Genomic DNA, 20,017 nt, shown 5'->3' with positions numbered 1-20,017 from the left:
TTTTACTATTGCCTAATGCAAATCTATTATGACAGAGAAGTAGGGTTCAGTTAAAGTGCCACCAACAATCTGGCATATGGTACTTCCTTATTGCCCGCCAGTGGCAGTTTAGTTATTTCTCTCACTGACTGAAACAGATAGACACCTCGTTTAGGGGGCTGTTGATGGCTCTCGGTAAGTAACTGAGCTGTGAGCTGTGGCTGGGATCCTAGATCTTCTGACAGGATTTCCATCCTTCAGGGCTGGCACCAGCTGCTATCGGAAACATCTCGTCTCCCCCCCCCCACCCCATCCCCATTTTTACACTGTCTCTGCTATCATTAACATTTTCATAATTATTTAGAATGATCCTAGGATTTCCCTCTGTTCTCTCTCTCTTCTCCTCTAGATAAAACATGGCTGGTGATCCAACACAATAACACGGAGCTAACCAAATTAAAGGCCTCATCTGGGATAAATCAGCATTTAGCCTATTTTAACTATTCTGCCGACGCGGAACAGCTCTGGGCCATAATTACCCAGGCAGAGCACTGCGAGCAGGAAGTCCTCTACCACTGCAGAAAGTCACTCCTCTTAAACACACCAGGTGAATCATTTTATTAACAGTATTGATCCCAGCCAGCCATAAAGGTCAGGATGATTAAAAACCTGCTCACTCAGTCAACTGTGAGTCAGTGTACGCATCCCAAATGGCACCCTATTCCCTATATAGTGTACTACTTTTGACCAGAGCTGGCAAAAGTAGTGAACTATTTAGGGAATAGGGTACCATTTGGGAGACACCCTGTGAGAGGGAGTGCTGCTCTCCACCCGCAGAGCTTAAGCAGATGTCACAAATTGATTATTGTGCTTATTGTTGCAAATTAATTTAGGTTTTAGGGGGGGGTTGTTCTATGTAGGCCTACCCGTCATATTGTTATACTAGAATATTCATCATTTCTGGATGTGTTATGGTACATGCACTGAGTGAGTTAGCATTTAGGTGATTTGTTTTTGGGTTGATTGGTGTGTCGTTGGTGTTTGCCATATGATATTAATTTGTAATGACTCTTTTAAACCTGCAAATGAACATGAAACAAGGCAACTCATAGCTTCACAGTATAATTGCTGTCCATTAGCTGTCTCGTTACTGTAGAGGCTGACTGAGGGAAGAGGAAAACAACGTCAAAGCTAAATAAATAATGCTGGAAAATGTCAAATGAAGAATAATGAGGGATAGAGTATGGTGCTAGGTTTCTGTTTAAAACCAGACAGCCTGCTTCAGGTGGGGGAACGTGATCAGACGAGTGATGGAAGAAAGAATCAATGAGAATGACTTTCTTTTCTCTTTCAAGGCAGCACTCTGGAGTTTGGCCTGTTTTTTTGGGGAAAGTGGTGACTGAAACCATTCTCAATTAAGCACTCTCTCTCCTCTTGTTACAGTATTTTTGTGGAACGTGTCTCTGTTATATGTCATTAGTGTCCTCATTGCAAATAGCACCAAATTGATCTTTAGGTTAAACACATCTTGTCTCATCTGTTTTTACATTTTTACCCAAACATCTCATGCCCTACATAGTAAATAAATGAACAGGAGTTTGGGAGTCTGTAGTATTTTTGAACACACCCCTTTGTTAGGTTAACATTTTTCAGAGTAAATAACTCACGGACACTAGAGAAGCTTAACCAAGTTGAATTGTTCCCAAAGGGTCTGTACAGCTGTAATTCAGACACAGACATAATATAATAATATATGCCATTTAGCAGACGCTTTTATCCAAAGCGACTTACAGTCATGTGTGCATACATTCTACGTATGGGTGGTCCCGGGGATCGAACCCACTACCCTGGCGTTACAAGCGCCATGCTCTACCAACTGAGCTACAGAAGGACCACATGGCTTCCCCTGTGGTGGTATTCATACCCCACTTTGGGTGGAGTCTCCTCCTTATCTCTAAACATTGCATCCTTCCTGCTAAGCAGGGAACTAAGTGATATGAGCCTTCAACGGTTTCTCCCCTTATCAGTACTGTCACTTGCAATTGTTTTCCCTGCACTCAGCCCCTCATTATGGCACCCCTCATGTCTCTTGTGTAACTAATGTTCCTATTCTCTGAGTATAACAATGTTCAAAGTTTACTCCAGAACCCGACACCTTTAAAGTGTGTGTGTCTGTGTCTTTATCTCAGATGGATCTCCGTTCACCTGGTGGGTGGGTCGTACAGATGAACCCCAGACGTACTGGGGTGGGGCGGTACCAGGGAGCCAACAGTGTGGCTGTGGTCTTCAGGGGAACTGCATTGACTCAGACCACTACTGCAACTGTGACGCTGACCGCAAAGAATGGTACAATACCATCACATTCTCTATATATTTCCCTCAATCTCTTTCTCTCACTCTATCTGCTCCCCTCTTTCTCTCTCTCTCTCTCTCTCTCTCTCTCTCTCTCTCTCTCTCTCTCTCTCTCTCTCTCTCTCTCTCTCTCTCTCTCTTTCTCTCTCTCTCTCTCTCTATATATATATATATATATATATATATATATCTGCTCCCCTCTTTCTCTCGATATATATATATACCGCGGGGAGAACAGGTATTTGATACACTGACGATTTTGCAGATTTTCCTACTTACAAAGCATGTACAGGTCTGTAATATTTATCATAGGTACACTTCAACTGTGAGAGACGGAATCTAAAACAAAAATCCAGAAATCACATTGTATGATTTTGAAGTAATTAATTTGCATTTTATTGCATGACATAAGTATTTGATCACCTACCAACAGAACGAATTCTACCAACCACTGTATCTGCTCTCCTCTTTCTCTCACTCTCTTTCTCTGTCTGTTTCCCTCTTTCTTTATAAATAGTGGCAGGGTAGCCTAGTGGTTAGAGTGTTTGACTAGTAACCAGAAGGTTACAAGTTCAAACCCCTGAGCTGACAAGGTACAAATCTGTAATTCTGCCCCTGAACAGGTAGTTAACCCACTGTTCCTAGGCTGTCATTGAAATTAAGAATTTGTTCTTAACTGACTTGCCTGGTTAAATAGAGGTTAAAAATCTCTCTCTATATATACTTCTTCTTTCTTCCTCATCTTCTGAACACCAATCCCCACTATTCTTCAGCTCCTTTTTGTCCACCCTTCCCTATGTAATGTCTGGATCTCTGCCCCAACATGCTATAGTATACCATCTGCTGTACTCAACACTCAGTGTGATTCTCTACTGACTGAGATTCACCTTTCAATTTTTTATCATATTCAGAAAGGGCCTTGTTCTCTCACCGGCATTTGTATTTGTTTTCATGAAATTTTTATAGCTCCCACAACAGTAATAAGACTACAAGAACATAAACATCAGCTAGAGTAAACATAATTGTTGTTAAAATCGGCACAATTTTCTTTTCTATTTCCTGTTGTGATTGTTTGTGCCCTAGTGGTATTTGATTAAGCAATAATCAGAACAGGAAGTAGCTGGCCAGAAGGAATGGTTATATTCTAGGAGTATGAGTCAAATGCCTACATCTCCAAAGATGCAGCAGAAGTATACTGTACTTACAACTCTATTGTATAAAAATAACATTCATCCTACATCTCTGTATGTGTATTTCTTACAACACCAGCAGTGCACAACTCCAGTTCTCGAAGGCTCCAATCCTGCTTCTCGCTTTCACTCTCTCTCATATTGATTGGCTATAGATTCCACACACCTGGTAGCCCAAGTAATCAACTTGCCATTGAAATGCAACAAATGGTGTATCCTGTTAGCTCTGGAGAACCGAAGCTATACACCTCCACCCTATACCATGTCTCTCATCGATAGCTATACATATTAGAGAGATTATCGAGAGGAACCAGACCAGCTGCCTGCTATTACTGTCACACTGTGAATCCAGACACAAAGACAACCTACCGTTACTGTGCTTCATAAACTAACCAAAAATCAAATACTCAGGATGGCTGTTAATTAGGATCAATTGAAGAAAGCAACATAGGCCAATATACACTGATTTTGATCTGGTCCTTTGTTCCTCTGTTGTTTTAATGCATCCCTCCTCTGTTTTATGTAACCCAGGGCGACTGACTCTGGTCTGCTCACCCATAAGGAGAATCTGCCGGTCAGATGGGTGGTTGTTGGGGATATACAGAGACCTGGATCAGAGGCAGCCTATAAAGTCGGACCACTCAAGTGTCATGGTGACAGTAAGTATCAAATTATGACATTGTAAAGATAGTCTCACACTCAATCTACATTCTTAGAAAAAAGTGCTACTGTATCTAGAACCTAAACGGGTTATTCAGCTTATTCACCCTTTCCACAGAGGCTTCTATATGGAACCCAAAACGGTTCTACCTGAAACCAATGTGTACAGCCAAAGAACCCTTTGGAACCCTTTATATTCCCAAATATTTATTGGGTATCACCAAAGTTTTGGCACACAGTGCCTTACTCTGGGTTAGAAAGTAAGGATCAAGTCAATTAATCGTTCTACTAAATCAGTCCATTATATCATCCATTACTGACCCTCCTTCAATAAACTGACTAGGTTTTACTGAGTACTGTGTGCTCGCTTTGATATATATTTGATCTATCACTCCAGTATTTCTATATGGACATGGAGTATATGGACATGGAGTATTTACAATGCACACAGGCTGTGATTCAAACAAATGCAGATAAATGACCTGAGCACTGTAGACGTTACAAGCTACTCCTACTCTGTGTCACTTTCTGACCTTAGTTCTTTGGTTATGTCTTTGTTTATTTTGGTCAGGGCGTGAGTTGGGTGGGTTGTTTATGTTCCTTTTTCTATGATTTGGGATTTCTGTGTTTGGCCTGGTATGGTTCTCAATCAGAGGCAACTGTATATCATTGTCCCTGATTGAGAACCATACTTGGGTAGCCTGGTTTCACTTTTGAGGTGTGGGTGATTATTTTCCGTGTTGGTGTTTGTGCCACACGGGACTGTTTAGTTTGTTTCGATTTTCGTTTGTTCTTTCACTTTGTTATTTTGTAGTGTTCAGTTTTACATACAGTATTAAAATGGACACTTACCACGCTGCAAATTGGTCTGATATCTCTTACTCCTCGTCGGAAGAAGACGAGCGTTACACTCTGAGTCCTCAGCACAGTAATTTCTTTTCCCATACCTGTTTGATGCTAATGCAACATTCTCTTCCTCTCCATCAATCATCAATGTAATCACTCTGATTATGCACATAACCTAATTATCTGTACCACATTAGCAGAATGGTTACAAAAACAATGTTCTCTCTTTTATGCACTTATGCTGATGGCGGTAGGTAGTTGTTAATCAAGCAATAATGAATCAAGAGTCCCAATCTCTTTTTTATTCCTAATTGCATCCTTGGTTACCTGAAATATTTATCTTAGTAAATTAGACATAAACGGGGGAAACAGAGGTGGAATATAATTAAGATGAATTAGAAGAAACAATTGGCCTGTTTATGTGCCTGACAGTCTCATCAACAGATCATTATTATCAACTGAGAACGAAACCAGTTCAGGACATATACTCTCGAAGCCACATCTTATTCTGTTCTCAGTCTATTTAGACCTTAGTTTACAATAAGCACCATTTTTCTCAATCAGCACCTTGTTATGGTTGTCGCACCTATGTGATTTGTGGTTGTCTTACTTACCTTAGCTGAATGCACTGACTAAGTCATTCTGGATAAGAGTATGCTAAACGACCAAAATGTATGTACATGTAAATGGTAAATGTATTGATTTCCATAATTTCCTCAGAGAACTTCTGGAACGCAGCGTTCTTCAACAAAGAGACTTCATATCTGCACTTCCCCACGTTCCACGGAGAGCTGAGTGCAGACATCTCCTTCCTGTTCAAAACCACCGCTGCTTCAGGAGTCTTCCTGGAAAACCTGGGCATCAAAGACTTCATACGGGTTGAACTCAGCTGTAAGTAGAATGGATGAAGTCGGCTGTAATAGAGTGGATGAGCTCAGCTATAAGTAGAGTGGATGAAGTCAGCTGTAATAGGGTGGATGATATCAGCTGTAAAAGGGTGGATGAAGTCAACTGTAATAGGGTGGATGATATCAGCTTTAATAGGGTGGATGAAGTCAACTGTAATAGGGTGGATGAAGTAAGCTGAAATAGAGTTGATGAAAATCTCCATCTTTTACACCAATTGACTGCACATAATAACATGTTCTGCAGGTCTTGTTCAGTATCTGCCATCAAAATAATATAACCAGCATATACAAATGTACTTGGCATTTCATCATCATATCTTACTCCAATATTTAACTGTTTAATTTATTTTGCCAAATAATTTATAAACAAAGCAAACAAAGTCTGTGATGATCTGTACGATATTCATTATCACACATACAAGCAATTGTTACTTTGGAAGATGACATTTCCCATCAACCCCTGTCTTAAACAAACTATAGGCTAAAATATTCCTATTTACAAAATCAAAAGCTTTCTAGAAATCAGTGAAACATGCTAAAGTAGGCTTCTCTTTGTGTAATCTATTTTTGATTATTGTACAGACCGAGAAGATATGATCTATACAGGCTCCAGATTAACGAAATACATTTTGTTCATACACCAGAATGTTTTGATCCTCCAAAAAGGTCATTTGCCTATTGTTGAGGATGAATGAATATAATTTATAGACCGAACTAAAATATGCCTCTACAGTTCAGTGGTACTCTCAGGTAATTTTTGAAGATTTGGGAATGGGATTCACTATAGACTTATACCAAGTTGATGGTAGTATACTGTGCTCAAAACTAATTTGGAGCAAATCATATAGGATGTAAATTAATTTTTAGTATTTTAAAGCTTTGCAGCGTCAATCATCTTAACTTTTTGATACCTGAGAACAAACTACCAAACCCCTTTAAGTACCTGTGTAACATCAGAGTTCAGCCCCCTCTAGCTCTTCCCTGACTTCCATTATAATTTTCTTATGTAGTTTTTGTCCTACCTTGTTTATTTTCCCTCCAAAACAGTTGAGGATTTCTTGTCTGTATCTCCTCGTGGCGTAATAACTGCCTTCTCTGATATCTCAGTATGAATAGGTGCAGTCTTTTATCGAACACATGCTGTTTGTTCTAAAACTCCTTCCTACACAGTTCTCTTGTATTCCTATCTTTACACTGTAAATATAAGTACATTCTAGACCATAGGTCCCTTAACTAATCATTCCAACAAGCCTTATTCAGCTTGTAAAATGTCCTGGGCATGGCAGTGTATTTCTATTTTCATAATTGTTTTCCCATTTCAGAATATATGACATCACAACATTTTTCATACCACACATCTAAATCAAATGTTGTTTCTTGGCATCTTTGCAGAGTTCCACCAGAGCTCTACATGCCATTTCAGGACACAGAAAGCCATTTGGCAAATTTGTTTTCTTAAATTTAGGTCAATGTGGGGTATGTACAGTATATTTTCATGCACAGTTATATTTGGTTGAGGAAGTTTGTGGCCAACAGAAAAGATCATAAATAAAAGGGAATTATCAGGAAGTGTACATTTTTCTCCAATTTAGTTAAAACATCCACAGTCTTCAAACATTATCCACAGTCTTCCACCACTTGTTTAGAGGGTAACAACTTAAAATACAAACAAGTTTCTAGAGAGTTGTGGAGGTAACCATAAAGTCCACCACAGCTTTTCCTTTGCCAGATATGGATGTAAAGTTATCTCTTAAGGGGATTATCCTTCCATTAATTATATACATTTTAGAGTCCTGAAGGAATTCTAATAGGGTTTCCATGATGATTAACAGAGTCATCCAAAGCAACACTCAATGAAATATCATCAATATCATGTACAGTTGAAGTCAGAAGTTTACATATACCTTAGCCAAATACATTTGAACTCAGTATTTCACAATTCCTGACATTTAATCCTATTAAAAGTTCCCTGTCTTAGGTCTGTCTTAGGTCTGTCTTAGGTCAGTTAGGATCACCACTTTATTGTAAGAATGTGAAATGTCAGAATAATAGAGAGAATGATTTATTTCATTTTTTATTTCTTTCATCACATTCCCAGTGGGTCAGAAGTTTACATACACTCAATTAGTATTTGGTAGCATTGCCTTTAACTTGTTTAACTTGGGTCAAACATTTTGGGTAGCCTTCCACAAGCTTCCCACAATAAATTGGGTGAATTTTTGCCCAGTCCTCCTGACAGAGCTGGTGTAACTGAGTCAGGTTTGTAGGCCTCCTTGCTCACACATGTTTTTTCAGGTCTGCCCACAAATGTTCTATAGGATTGAGGTCAGGGCTTTGTGATGGCCAATCTAATACCTTGACTTTGTTGTCCTTAAGCCATTTTGCAACAACTTTGGAAGTATGCTTGGAGTCATTGTTCATTTGGAAAACCCATTTGCGACCAAGCTTTAATTTCCTGACTGATGTCTTGAAATGTTGCTTTCATATATCCACATCATTTTTCTTCCTCATGTATTCATCTATTTTGTGAAGTGCACCAGTCCCTCCTGCAGCAAAGCACCCCCACAACATGATGCTGCCACCCCCGTGCTTCACGGTTGGGGGTGTTCTTCGGCTTGCAAGCCCCCCTCTTTTTCCTCCAACCATAACGATGGTCATTATGGCCAAACAGTTTTATTTTTGTTTCATCAGACAAGAGGACATTTCTCCAAAATGTACGATATGTGTCCCTATGTGCAGTTGCTGTTATGCAGGTGAATGAGGACCCAAAAGCGACTTGGCGAAAACAGAGTCTTTATTCCAGTAAAGGATATAGGCAATACTCCTGGACAGTCAGAGCAGAAAACAAAACATAAAAAACTTAATTCCACTCGTAGTGACGAGGACAGACTGGAGACTCGACCATTAACTGTAGGTTGCCTCGGGAAGGCACCGACCGTAGCAGACTCAGACACCTGCTCACACGCAGCATCTGAGGGAAACAAGACACGACAGGGCGAGACAAAGACACAGCACGGCGAACATAATACAAGGATCCGACAGGACAGAAACGGAAAACAAGGGGAGAAATAGGGACTCAAATCAGAGGACAAGATAGGGAACAGGTGTGAAAAGACTAGATGATTGAGTAGGAGAATAGGAACAGCTGGGAGCAGGAACGGAACGATAGAGAGAGGAGAGAGAGGGAGGGAGGGAGAAAAAGGGAACGAACCTAATAAGACCAGCAGGGGGAAACGAACAGAAGGGAAAGCATAATGACAAGACAATATAAGACAAAACATGACAGTACCCCCCCACTCACCGAGCGCCTCCTGGCGCACTCGAGGAGGAACACTGGCGGCAACGGAGGAAATCATAGATCACAAACGGTCCAGCACGTCCTGAGAAAGAACCCAACTCCTCTCCTCAGACCGTAACGGAAAACGATAAAAAGGGAAACTAGGGTACTACTCTAAAAAAAAATATAAAAAAAATGAGACACGGGTAGAGAACTGAAAGCTTTAGAGCAAACAGGACCAAACAGGCCAGGAGAGTAACAACTAGGGACAGACTGAGACACAGCAAGGGCAGGAACAAGAACAGGAGAGATGCGGTGGCAGGGAACAGACTGAGACCCAGCAAGACCAGGAGCAGAAGCAGAAAAAAAATTACCAGACTTATTCTGCGCGCAGTCCGAACAAGCAGCCACGAAACGGCGCGTGTCACGCTCCAGAGTAGGCCACCAAAACCGCTGGCGAATGGAAGCAAGCGTACCCCGAACGCCGGGGTGGCCAGCTAACTTGGCAGAGTGCGCCCACTGAAGAACAGCCAGATGAGTAGAAACAGGAACGAAAAGACGGTTACTAGGACAAGCGTGCTGCGACGGAGTGTGAGTGAGTGCTTGCTTAACCTGTCTCTCAATTCCCCAGACAGTCAACCCGACAACACGCCCAACAGGAAGGATCCCCTCGGGATCGGTAGAAGCCACAGAAGAACTAAAGAGACGGGATAAAGCATGAGGCTTGGTGTTCTTAGTACCCGGGCAATAAGAAATAACGAACTCGAAACGAGCGAAAAACAACGCCCAACGAGCATGACGCGCATTCAGTCGTTTGGCAGAACGGATGTACTCAAGGTTCCTTTGGTCAGTCCAAACGACAAAAGGAACGGTCGCCCTCCAACCACTGTCGCCATTTGCCTAGGGCTAAACGGATGGCGAGCAGTTCGCGGTTAGCCACATCATAGTTACGTTCCGACGGTGACAGGCGATGAGAAAATACGCGCAAGGGTGGACCCCATCGTCAGTATCGGAGCGCTGGGACAGAATGGCTCCCACGCCCACCCCCGACGCGTCAACCTCGACAATAAACTGTTTAGTGACGTCAGGTGCAACAAGGATAGGAGCGGATGCAAAACGCTTCTTGAGGAGATCAGAACAACAATCATACGACCGGTGAGGAGGAAGGGAGTTGGTTCTGGACCGACTGAAGACCGTGCGCAGACCATGATATTCCTCCGGCACTCCTGTCAAATCACCAGGTTCCTCCTGTGAAGAGGGAGCAGAAGAAACAGGAGGAATATCAGACATTAAACACTTCACATGACAAGAAACGTTCCAGGAAAGGATAGAATTACTAGACCAATCAAAAGAAGAATTATGACACACTAGCCAGGGATGACCCAAAACAACAGGTGTAAAAGGTGAACAAAAAATCAAAAAAGAAATGGTCTCACTATGGTTACCAGATACAGTGAGGGTTAAAGGTAGTGTTTCACATAATATACTGGGGAGAGGACTACCATCCAAGGCGAACATGACCGTGGGCTCCCCTAACTGTCTGAGAGGAATGTCATGTTCCCGAGCCCAGGCTTCGTCCATAAAACAGCCCTCCGCCCCAGAGTCTATTAATGCACTGCAGGAAGCTGCCGATCCGGTCCAGCGTAGATGGACCGGTAAGGTAGTACAGGTACTTGACGGAGAGGACCGTCTAGTAGCGCTTATCAGTCGCCCTCCGCTTACTGATGAGCTCTGGCCTTTAACTGGACATGAAATGACAAAATGACCAGCGGAACCGCAATAGAGACAGAGGCGGTTGGTGATTCTCCGTTCCCTCTCCTTAGTCGAAATGCGAATACCCCCCAGCTGCATGGGCTCAACACCAGAGTCAGTGGGGAAAGATGGTAGTGTCGGAGAGAGGGGAGACACAGTTAACGCGAGCTCTCTTCTATGAGCTCGGTGACGAAGATCTACCCGTCGTTCAATGCGAATAGCGAGTTCAATCAAAGAATCCACGCTGGATGGAACCTCCCGAGAGAGAATCTCATCCTTAACCTTAGCGTAGAGTCCCTCCAGAAAACGAGCGAGCAACGCCTGCTCGTTCCAGTTACTGGAGGCAGCAAGAGTGCGAAACTCTATAGAGTAATCCGTTATGGATCGATTACCTTGACATAGGGAAGACAGGGACCAGGAAGCTTCTTTCCCAAAAACTGAACGATCAAAAACCCTTATCATCTCCTCTTTAAAGTTCAGATAATCGTTAGTACACTCAGCGCTTGCCTCCCAGATAGCTGTGCCCCACTGCCGAGCCCGACCAGTAAGGAGTGATATGACGTAGGCAATCCGAGCTCTCTCTCTTGAGTATGTGTTGGGTTGGAGAGAGAACACTATATCACACTGGGTGAGAAAGGAGCGGCACTCAGTGGGCTGCCCAGAATAACATGGTGGGTTATTAACCCTAGGTTCTGGAGGCTCGGAAGACCCGGAAGTAGCTGGTGGCACGAGACGAAGACTCTGATACTGTCCTGAGAGGTCGGAGACCTGAGCGGCCAGGGTCTCAACGGCATGCCGAGCAGCAGACAATTCCTGCTCGTGTCTGCCGAGCATCGCTCCCTGGAACTCGAGAGTAGAGTAGAGAGAATCCATAGTCGCTGGGTCCATTCTTGGTCGGATCCTTCTGTTATGCAGGTGAATGAGGACCCAAAAGCGACTTGGCGAAAACAGAGTCTTTATTCCAGTAAAGGATATAGGCAATACTCCTGGACAGTCAGAGCAGAAAACAAAACATAAAAAACTTAATTCCACTCGTAGTGACGAGGACAGATTGGAGACTCGACCATTAACTGTAGGTTGCCTCGGGAAGGCACCGACCGTAGCAGACTCAGACACCTGCTCACACGCAGCATCTGAGGGAAACAAGACACGACAGGGCGAGACAAAGACACAGCATGGCGAACATAATACAAGGATCCGACAGGACAGAAACGGAAAACAAGGGGAGAAATAGGGACTCAAATCAGAGGGCAAGATAGGGAACAGGTGTGAAAAGACTAGATGATTGAGTAGGAGAATAGGAACAGCTGGGAGCAGGAACGGAACGATAGAGAGAGGAGAGAGAGGGAGGGAGAGAGAAAAAGGGAACGAACCTAATAAGACCAGCAGGGGGAAACGAACAGAAGGGAAAGCATAATGACAAGACAATATAAGACAAAACATGACAGTTGCAAAATGTAGTCTGGCTTTCTTATGGTGGTTTTGGAGCAGTGGCTTCTTCCTTGTTGAGCGGCCTTTCAGGTTATATTGATATAGGACTCGTTTTACTGTGGATATAGATACTTTTGTACCTGTTTCCTCCAGCACCTTCACAAGGTCCTTTACTGTTCTGGGATTGATTTGCACTTTTTGCACCAGAGTACGTTCATCTCTAGGAGACAGATCGCGTCTCCTTCCTGAGTGGTACGACGGCTGCGTGGTCCCATGGTGTTTATACTTGGGTACTATTGTTTGTACCCATGAACGTGGTACCTTCAGGCGTTTAGAAATTGCTCCCAAGGATGAACCAGACTTGTGGAGGTCTACACTTTTTTTAAACTTCCGACTTCAACTGTATATAGTCATGTAACCTCCCAATTCGACTGTTAAGATCCCCACATATGTAAATAGCATCTGCTTCTGTATGTAGGTATACTTGACTTAACAAATGACAATAGAAGGAGGATACATATCTACCCCTGTTCAGGTGGAAAATAGCATGAAAACACAACAAAAAAATAATGTGACACCCTATGTTCAAAGTGCAAACCAATAATTCCTTCTATGGCTTTATCGATAATTTCAATTTTATATGCTTTCATCATACCAGACTTTACACATATTCTCACTCTACGAGAGCCCCTGGGGGCTTTCATATGAGTTTTCCAGTTGTAAGTGGAGGATTTCATTTGTAAAAGAATGGATGAAGTCAGCTGTAATAGAGTGGAAGATTTTGACGTTTGTGTTCCAGTATATAATATAAAAATTGATATTACGGTTTCAATAAATACATTTAAAATCATTCAAATGTATTTATAAAGCCCTTTTTACATTAGCTGATGTCACAAAGTGCTGTACAGATACCCAGCCTAAATCCCCGAACAGCAAGCAATGCAGATGTAGAAGCATGATAGCTAGGAAAAACTCCCTAGAAAGGCAGGAACCTAGGAAGAAACCTAGAGAGGAACCAGGCTCTGAGGGGTGGCCAGTCCTCTTCTGGCTGTCCCCTGTGGAGATTATAACAGTACATGGCCAAGATGTTCAAATGTTCATAGATGACCAGCAGGGTCAAATAATAATAATGACAGTGGTTGTAGAGGGTGCACCTCAGGAATAAATGTCAGTTGGCTTTTCATTCAGAGATAGAGACAGCAGGTGCAGTAGAGAGAGAGAGTCAAAAACTGCAGGTTCGGGACAAGGTAGCATGTCCGGTGAACAGGTCAGGGTTCCATAGCCGCCGGCAGAACAGTTGAAACTGGAGCAGTAGCACGACCAGGTGGACTGGGAACAGCAATGAGTCATCAGGCCAGGTAGTCCTGAGGCATGGTCCTAGGTCTCATGTCCTCTGAGAGAAGATAGAGAGAAAAGAAAGAGTTAGAGGGAGCATACTTAAATTCACCCAGGATACCGGATAAGACAGGAGAAATACTCCACTTATAACAGACTCCAGCATAAATACTGGAGGCTGAGACAGGAGGGGTCAGGAGACACTGTGGCCCCGTCCGACGATACCCCCGGATAGGGCTAACCAGGCAGGATATAACCCCACCCACTTTTCCAAAGCACAGCCCCCACATCATTACAGGGATATCTTCAAATCACCAACTTACTACCCAGAGACAAGGCCAAGTATAGCCTACGAATATCTCCTCCACCGTACAAACCTGACTGGGGCGCCAACCCGGACAGGAAGATCACGTCAGTGACTCAACTCACTCAAGTGACGCACCCCTCCTAGATTCAGCATGGAAGAGCACCAGTAAGCCAGTGACTCAGCCCCCGGGTAGCCGGAATGTAGAGCATTGCGGTAGTCTAATCTAGAAGTGACAAAAGAATGGATCCATTTTTCTGCATCATTTTTGGACAGAAAGTTTCATATTTTTGCCATGTCACGTAGATGGAAAAAAGCTGTCCTTGAAACAGACTTGATACGTTTGTCAAAAGAAAGATCAGGGTCCAGAGTAACGCCGAGGTCCTTCACAGTTTTATTTGAGACAACTGCACAACCATCAAGATTAATTGTCAGATCCAACAGAAGATTTCTTTGTTTCTTGGGACCTAGAACTAGCATCTCTGTTTTGTCCGAGTTTAAAAGTCAAAGCAATGCCACCATCCACTTCCTTATGTCTGAAACACAGGCTTCCAGTGAGGGCAATTTTGGGGCTTTACCATGTTTCATCGAAATGTACAGCTGTGTGTCATCCGCATAGCAGTTAACATTATGTTTCCGAATGACATCACCAAGAAGTAAAATATATAGTGTAAACAACAGTGATCCTAAAACGGAACCTTGAGGAACACAAATGTACAGTTTATTTGTCAAAGGACAAACCATCCACAAAGACAAACTGATGTCTTTCCAACAGATAAGATCTAAACCAGGCCAGAACTTGTCCGTGTAGACCAATTTGGAATTACAATTACAATGTGGATGATCGATGGTATCAAAAGCAGCACTAAGGTCTAGGAGCAGGACAGATGCAGAGGCTTGGTCTGACTCCATTTACCTTTCTAGGGCAGGCGATCTGCTAGCGGAACCCCTCCACAACATTCCACTGAAAAGGCAGCGCGCAAAATTAAAAAATATTTTTTAGAAATATGTAACTTTCACACATTAACAAGTCCAATACAGCAAATGACTGAGCGGTGGTAGGCAGAAGCAGGCGCGTAAACATGAATTAAAACAGCACTTTCGTGCGTTTTGCCAGCAGCTCTTCGTTGTGCATCAAGCATTTTGCTGTTTACGACTTCAAGCCTATCAACTCTTGAGATGAGGCTTGTGTAACCGAAGTGAAATGGCTAGCTAGTTAGCGCACGCTAACTAGAGGGATGGAAGCTATACTGTTACACTGGCAATACTAAAGTGCCTATAAGAACATCCAATAGTCAAAGGTTAATGAAATACAAATGGTATAGAGGGAAATAGTCCTATAATTCCTATAATAACTTCATCCTAAAACTTCTTACCTGGGAATATTGAAGACTCATGTTAAAAGGAACCACCAGCTTTCATATGACCTCATGTTCTGAGCAAGGAACTGAAACGTTAGCTTTCTTACATAGCACATATTGCACTTTTACTTTCTTCTCCAAGACTTTGTTTTTGCATGATTTAAACCAAATTGAACATGTTTCATTATCTACTTGATGCTAAATTTATTTTATTGATGTATTATATTAAGTTAAAATAAGTGTTAATTCAGTATTGTTGTAATTGTCATTATTACAAAACATTTTTTAAATCGGCCGATTAATCGGTATCTGCTTTTTTGGCCCTCCAATAATCGGTATCGGCGTTGAAAAATCATAATCGGTCGACCTCTAGAAGGATTGGCACTTGCTTGTTTTATATATATATATCATTATACACTACCGGTCCAAAAAATTCAGAACACCTAATCATTCAAGGGTTTTTCTTTATTTTTTACTATTTTCTACATAGTAGATTAATAGCGAAGACATCAAAACTATGAAATAACACATATGGAATCATGTGGTAACCAAAATAGTGTTAAACAAATCAAAATTTATTTTGTATTTGAGATTCTTCAAATAGCCACACTTTGCCTTGATGACAGCTTTGCACACTCTTGGCATTCTCTCACCCAGCTTCACCTGGAATGCTTTTCCAACATTCTTAAAGGATTTCCCACATATGCTTTTTGGTTATTGCATGATTCCATATGTGTTATAACATAGTTTTGAAGTCTTCACTATTATTCTACAATGTAATAGTAAAACTAAAGAAAACCATTGAATGAAAAGGTGTTCTAAAACTTTTGACCGGTAGTGTATATGGGGCAATTTAGCTATTAACCTCTAGCGACGAGCAATCCCGTATCCGGGAGCGTAATCATAGCCTCAAGCACATTACCATAACGCAACGTTTCCTATTCATGAAAATCGCAAATGAAATGAAATAAATATATTCAAACACAAGCTGAGCCTTTTGTTAACAACACTGTCATCACAGATTTTCAAAATATGCGTTACAGCCAACTCTAGACAAGCATTTGTGTAAGTTTAGCATGGCATAATGCTATGCCAGGCTGTGCTGGCAGCAGGCAACATTTTCACAAAAATAAGAAAAGCAACCAAATTAAATAATTTACCTTTGAAGAACTTCAGATGCTTTCACTCAGGAGACTCCCAGTTAGATAGCAAATGTTCCTTTTTTCCCAAAAATATTATTTGTGTAGGAGAAATCGCTCCGTTTTGTTCATCACTTTTGGCTAAGAAAAAAAAACGAAAATTCATTCACTACAACGCCAAACTATTTTCCAAATTAACTCCATAATATCGACAGAAACATGGCAAACCTTTTTTAGAATCATCCTCAAGGTGTTTTTCACATATTCGATGATAAATCCTTCGTGGCAGTTGGGTTTCTCCTCAGTAGCAAACAGAAAAGTACTTGCAGCTGGAGATTACGCAATAATTGCAACGGAGGACACACCTGGTAAATGTAGTCTCTTAGGGTCAATCTTCCAATGATATGCCTACAAATACGTCACAATGCTGCAGACACCTTGGGGAAAACGTGGAAAAGGTAAGCTGACTCCTAGATCCTCCACAGCCATATAAGGAGTCATTGCCATGAGGCGGTTTTAAAAAATGCGGCACTTCCTGATTGTATTTTTACCTGGGTTTTTTTCTGTAACATCAGTTCTGTGGCACTCACAGACAATATCTTTGCAGTTTTGGAAACGTCAGAGTGTTTTCTTTCCAAAGCTGTCAATTATATGCATAGTCGAGCATCTTGTCGTGACAAAATGTTTAGAACAGGAACGTTTTTCATCCAAAAATTAAAAGAGTGCCCCCTATATCGAAGAAGTTAAGATTTGTTATCTGTAATGGTTATGATAAATTAGGCCTATCTGTTGGCATATAGATAAATTCACACATATTATTTTTACAGTGCTGGCCATTCAAAACAAATCGTGCTATTAAAAAATGTCAAATGCTCATCCCTACTCAGACAGGGCCCCATGCGTGTGTGTGTGTGTGTGTGTGTGTGTGTGTGTGTGTGTGTGTGTGTGTGTGTGTGTGTGTGTGTGTGTGTGTGTGTGTGTGTGTGTGTGTGTGTGTGTGTGTGTGTGTGTGTGTGTGTGTGTGTGTGTGTGTGTGTGTGTGTGGTGCATCAAGCTCTTTCCATGTCTAATACTTCTTATTGTTATTATTTGGAACACTACTCCTCTTACACTGTTTAAGCTAGATAAATCATTCAAACTTTAAAACGTGCAGAGTGGTCAGGACCAGAGTGCTTGACACAACTTTTTTATATATTTTATTCCTATGCTTTTTGTCCTTTTTTTGTACATCTTCATTGTCTTTCATGGGATTTCCTCAACATTCTACATTGTGACATCAACTCCCATTCCCTGTGAACAATGCAAAATATGAGACAAATCAGCTACTTTGACCACTTTCCCAAGCAGTTAGACAAAAAGTATAGGAAGGTCCTCTATGTCTCTGATAATCAAATCTGTACAAAAATAACACATACGAATCAAAATATTGCAGTTTTATCGCATAATTTTCTCTATCTTTTTATAAATAACTGTAATTTTTACCAATTTCCCAACAAATTAGACAAAAAGTTAGAGCGTATGAAATGTTCCTTTTATTCTGGTCCTTCTGTAGCTCAGTTGGTAGAGCATGGCGCTTGTAACGCCAGGATAGTGGGTTCGATCCCCGGGACCACCCATACGTAGAATGTATACACACATGACTGTAAGTCGCTTTGGATAAAAGCGTCTGCTAAATGGCATATATATATATATTCTCTGCTATTCGAATCAGAACAACAATATCTGCTTCTAATCTAACGATACAGCTGTTTAAGTAACCGCATTAACATTTTTTCCCCCCAAACCTTTTACAAACAACTGCGATTTTGACCACTTTTCCAGCACTTTAGACATCAATTTAAAGGGTATGAAATCATGGTCTACTTCTCTGGTATTCCACTTTCTAAAATCACTGACAGGTGGCACTATTGACTGATGGAATCAATATGTGTCTTAATATTTATTTATTTTATTTTAAAATAATATCTAAATAATTTTCATACAGGGATGGACCAGGAAATCTGGTCACAATGCGGACACAGTGGAGTATGAGTATGAGACACATGTGTAGACAGGTGGCCCGTTCCTGTAGGTTCATGCTCTACAACATCCGCATGCTCTACAACATCCGCAGAGTACGACCCTGCCTCACACAGGAAGCGGCGCAGGTCCTAATCCAGGCACTTGTCATCTCCCGTCTGGATTACTGCAACTCGCTGTTGGCTGGGCTCCCTGCCTGTGCCATTAAACCCCTTCAACTCATCCAGAACGCCGCAGCCCGTCTGGTGTTCAACCTTCCCAAGTTCTCTCACGTCACCCCGCTCCTCCGTTCTCTCCACTGGCTTCCAGTTGAAGCTCGCATCCGCTACAAGACCATGGTGCTTGCCTACGGAGCTGTGAGGGGAACGGCACCTCAGTACCTCCAGGCTCTGATCAGGCCCTACACCCAAACAAGGGCACTGCGTTCATCCACCTCTGGCCTGCTCGCCTCCCTACCACTGAGGAAGTACAGCTCCCGCTCAGCCCAGTCAAAACTGTTCGCTGCTCTGGCCCCCCAATGGTGGAACAAACTCCCTCACGACGCCAGGACAGCGGAGTCAATCACCACCTTCCGGAGACACCTGAAACCCCACCTCATTAAGGAATACCTAGGATAGGATAAGTAATCCCTCTCACCCCCCCTTTAAGATTTAGATGCACTATTGTAAAGTGACTGTTCCACTCGATGTCATAAGGTGAATGCACCAATTTGTAAGTCGCTCTGGATAAGAGCGTCTGCTAAATGACTTAAATGTAAATGTAAATGTAATGTGTAGACATATTTCGGGAAAATGTGGGCAGAGTCAGAATGTGGACAAGATCAGAGTGGTATACTATGAAGCAAGTTAAATCTACTCAGGATATTATCCAGCTAGCCAGCTTCAGTTAGGTTCATATTCCAGGTCAGGCTTCATCCATACTAAGATGGTAGATATTACTCATCCACTGAACTCTTTTTATTTTACTAGGCAAGTCAGTTAAGAACAAATTCTTATTTTCAATGATGGCCTAGGAACATTGGGTTAACTGCCTGTTCAAGGGCAGAACGACAGATTTGTACCTTGTCAGCTCGGGGATTTGAACTTGCAACCTTTCGGTTACTAGTCCAATGCTCTAACCACTAGGCTACCCTGCCGCCCCACTGAACTCTTAATTGAGAGAATGCTGAAACATCAATACATGGGCACATTTTCATTTGTGTCGAAATCAAAATTAAAGAAGAGTTAAGAAGTAGGCTTTGAGAAGTGACGTTTTTATTTTATTACTGCATGAGCACCTTTTTCCCACTCCTATCACTCCTTCTGAACAGGTTGTTGTGGAAGATGGCTGCTGTTTCATTGGCTCTTAACCAACCGTGCCATTTTGTTTGTTTTTTCACATTGTTTGTAAATCATTTTGTACATCATGTTGCTGCTACCATCTCTTATGACTTCAAAGAGCTTCTGGACATCATAACAGCGATTA

The 20,017-nt window shown here is 42.0% G+C and overlaps 1 protein-coding gene across 3 annotated transcripts in view; it reads left to right on the top strand.

The window, feature by feature from the left end:
- cntnap3 (contactin associated protein family member 3) overlaps positions 1 to 20,017 on the top strand; it is a 226,201-nt gene that overhangs the window by 149,254 nt on the left and 56,930 nt on the right. For all 3 annotated transcript variants that reach the window (XM_046306791.1, XM_046306790.1, XM_046306789.1), the window contains exons 13-16: positions 389 to 586; positions 2,169 to 2,325; positions 4,053 to 4,180; positions 5,748 to 5,918. In XM_046306791.1, the coding sequence (XP_046162747.1) occupies positions 389 to 586; positions 2,169 to 2,325; positions 4,053 to 4,180; positions 5,748 to 5,918 (654 nt within the window). The remainder of the gene's footprint in view (positions 1 to 388; positions 587 to 2,168; positions 2,326 to 4,052; positions 4,181 to 5,747; positions 5,919 to 20,017) is intronic.

This window comes from Oncorhynchus gorbuscha, linkage group LG16 (assembly GCF_021184085.1).
Source record: "Oncorhynchus gorbuscha isolate QuinsamMale2020 ecotype Even-year linkage group LG16, OgorEven_v1.0, whole genome shotgun sequence".
Classification (NCBI taxonomy): domain Eukaryota; kingdom Metazoa; phylum Chordata; class Actinopteri; order Salmoniformes; family Salmonidae; genus Oncorhynchus; species Oncorhynchus gorbuscha.
Note: the sequence above shows the minus strand (reverse complement) of the source record. Positions and strands in the feature narration are given on the sequence as shown.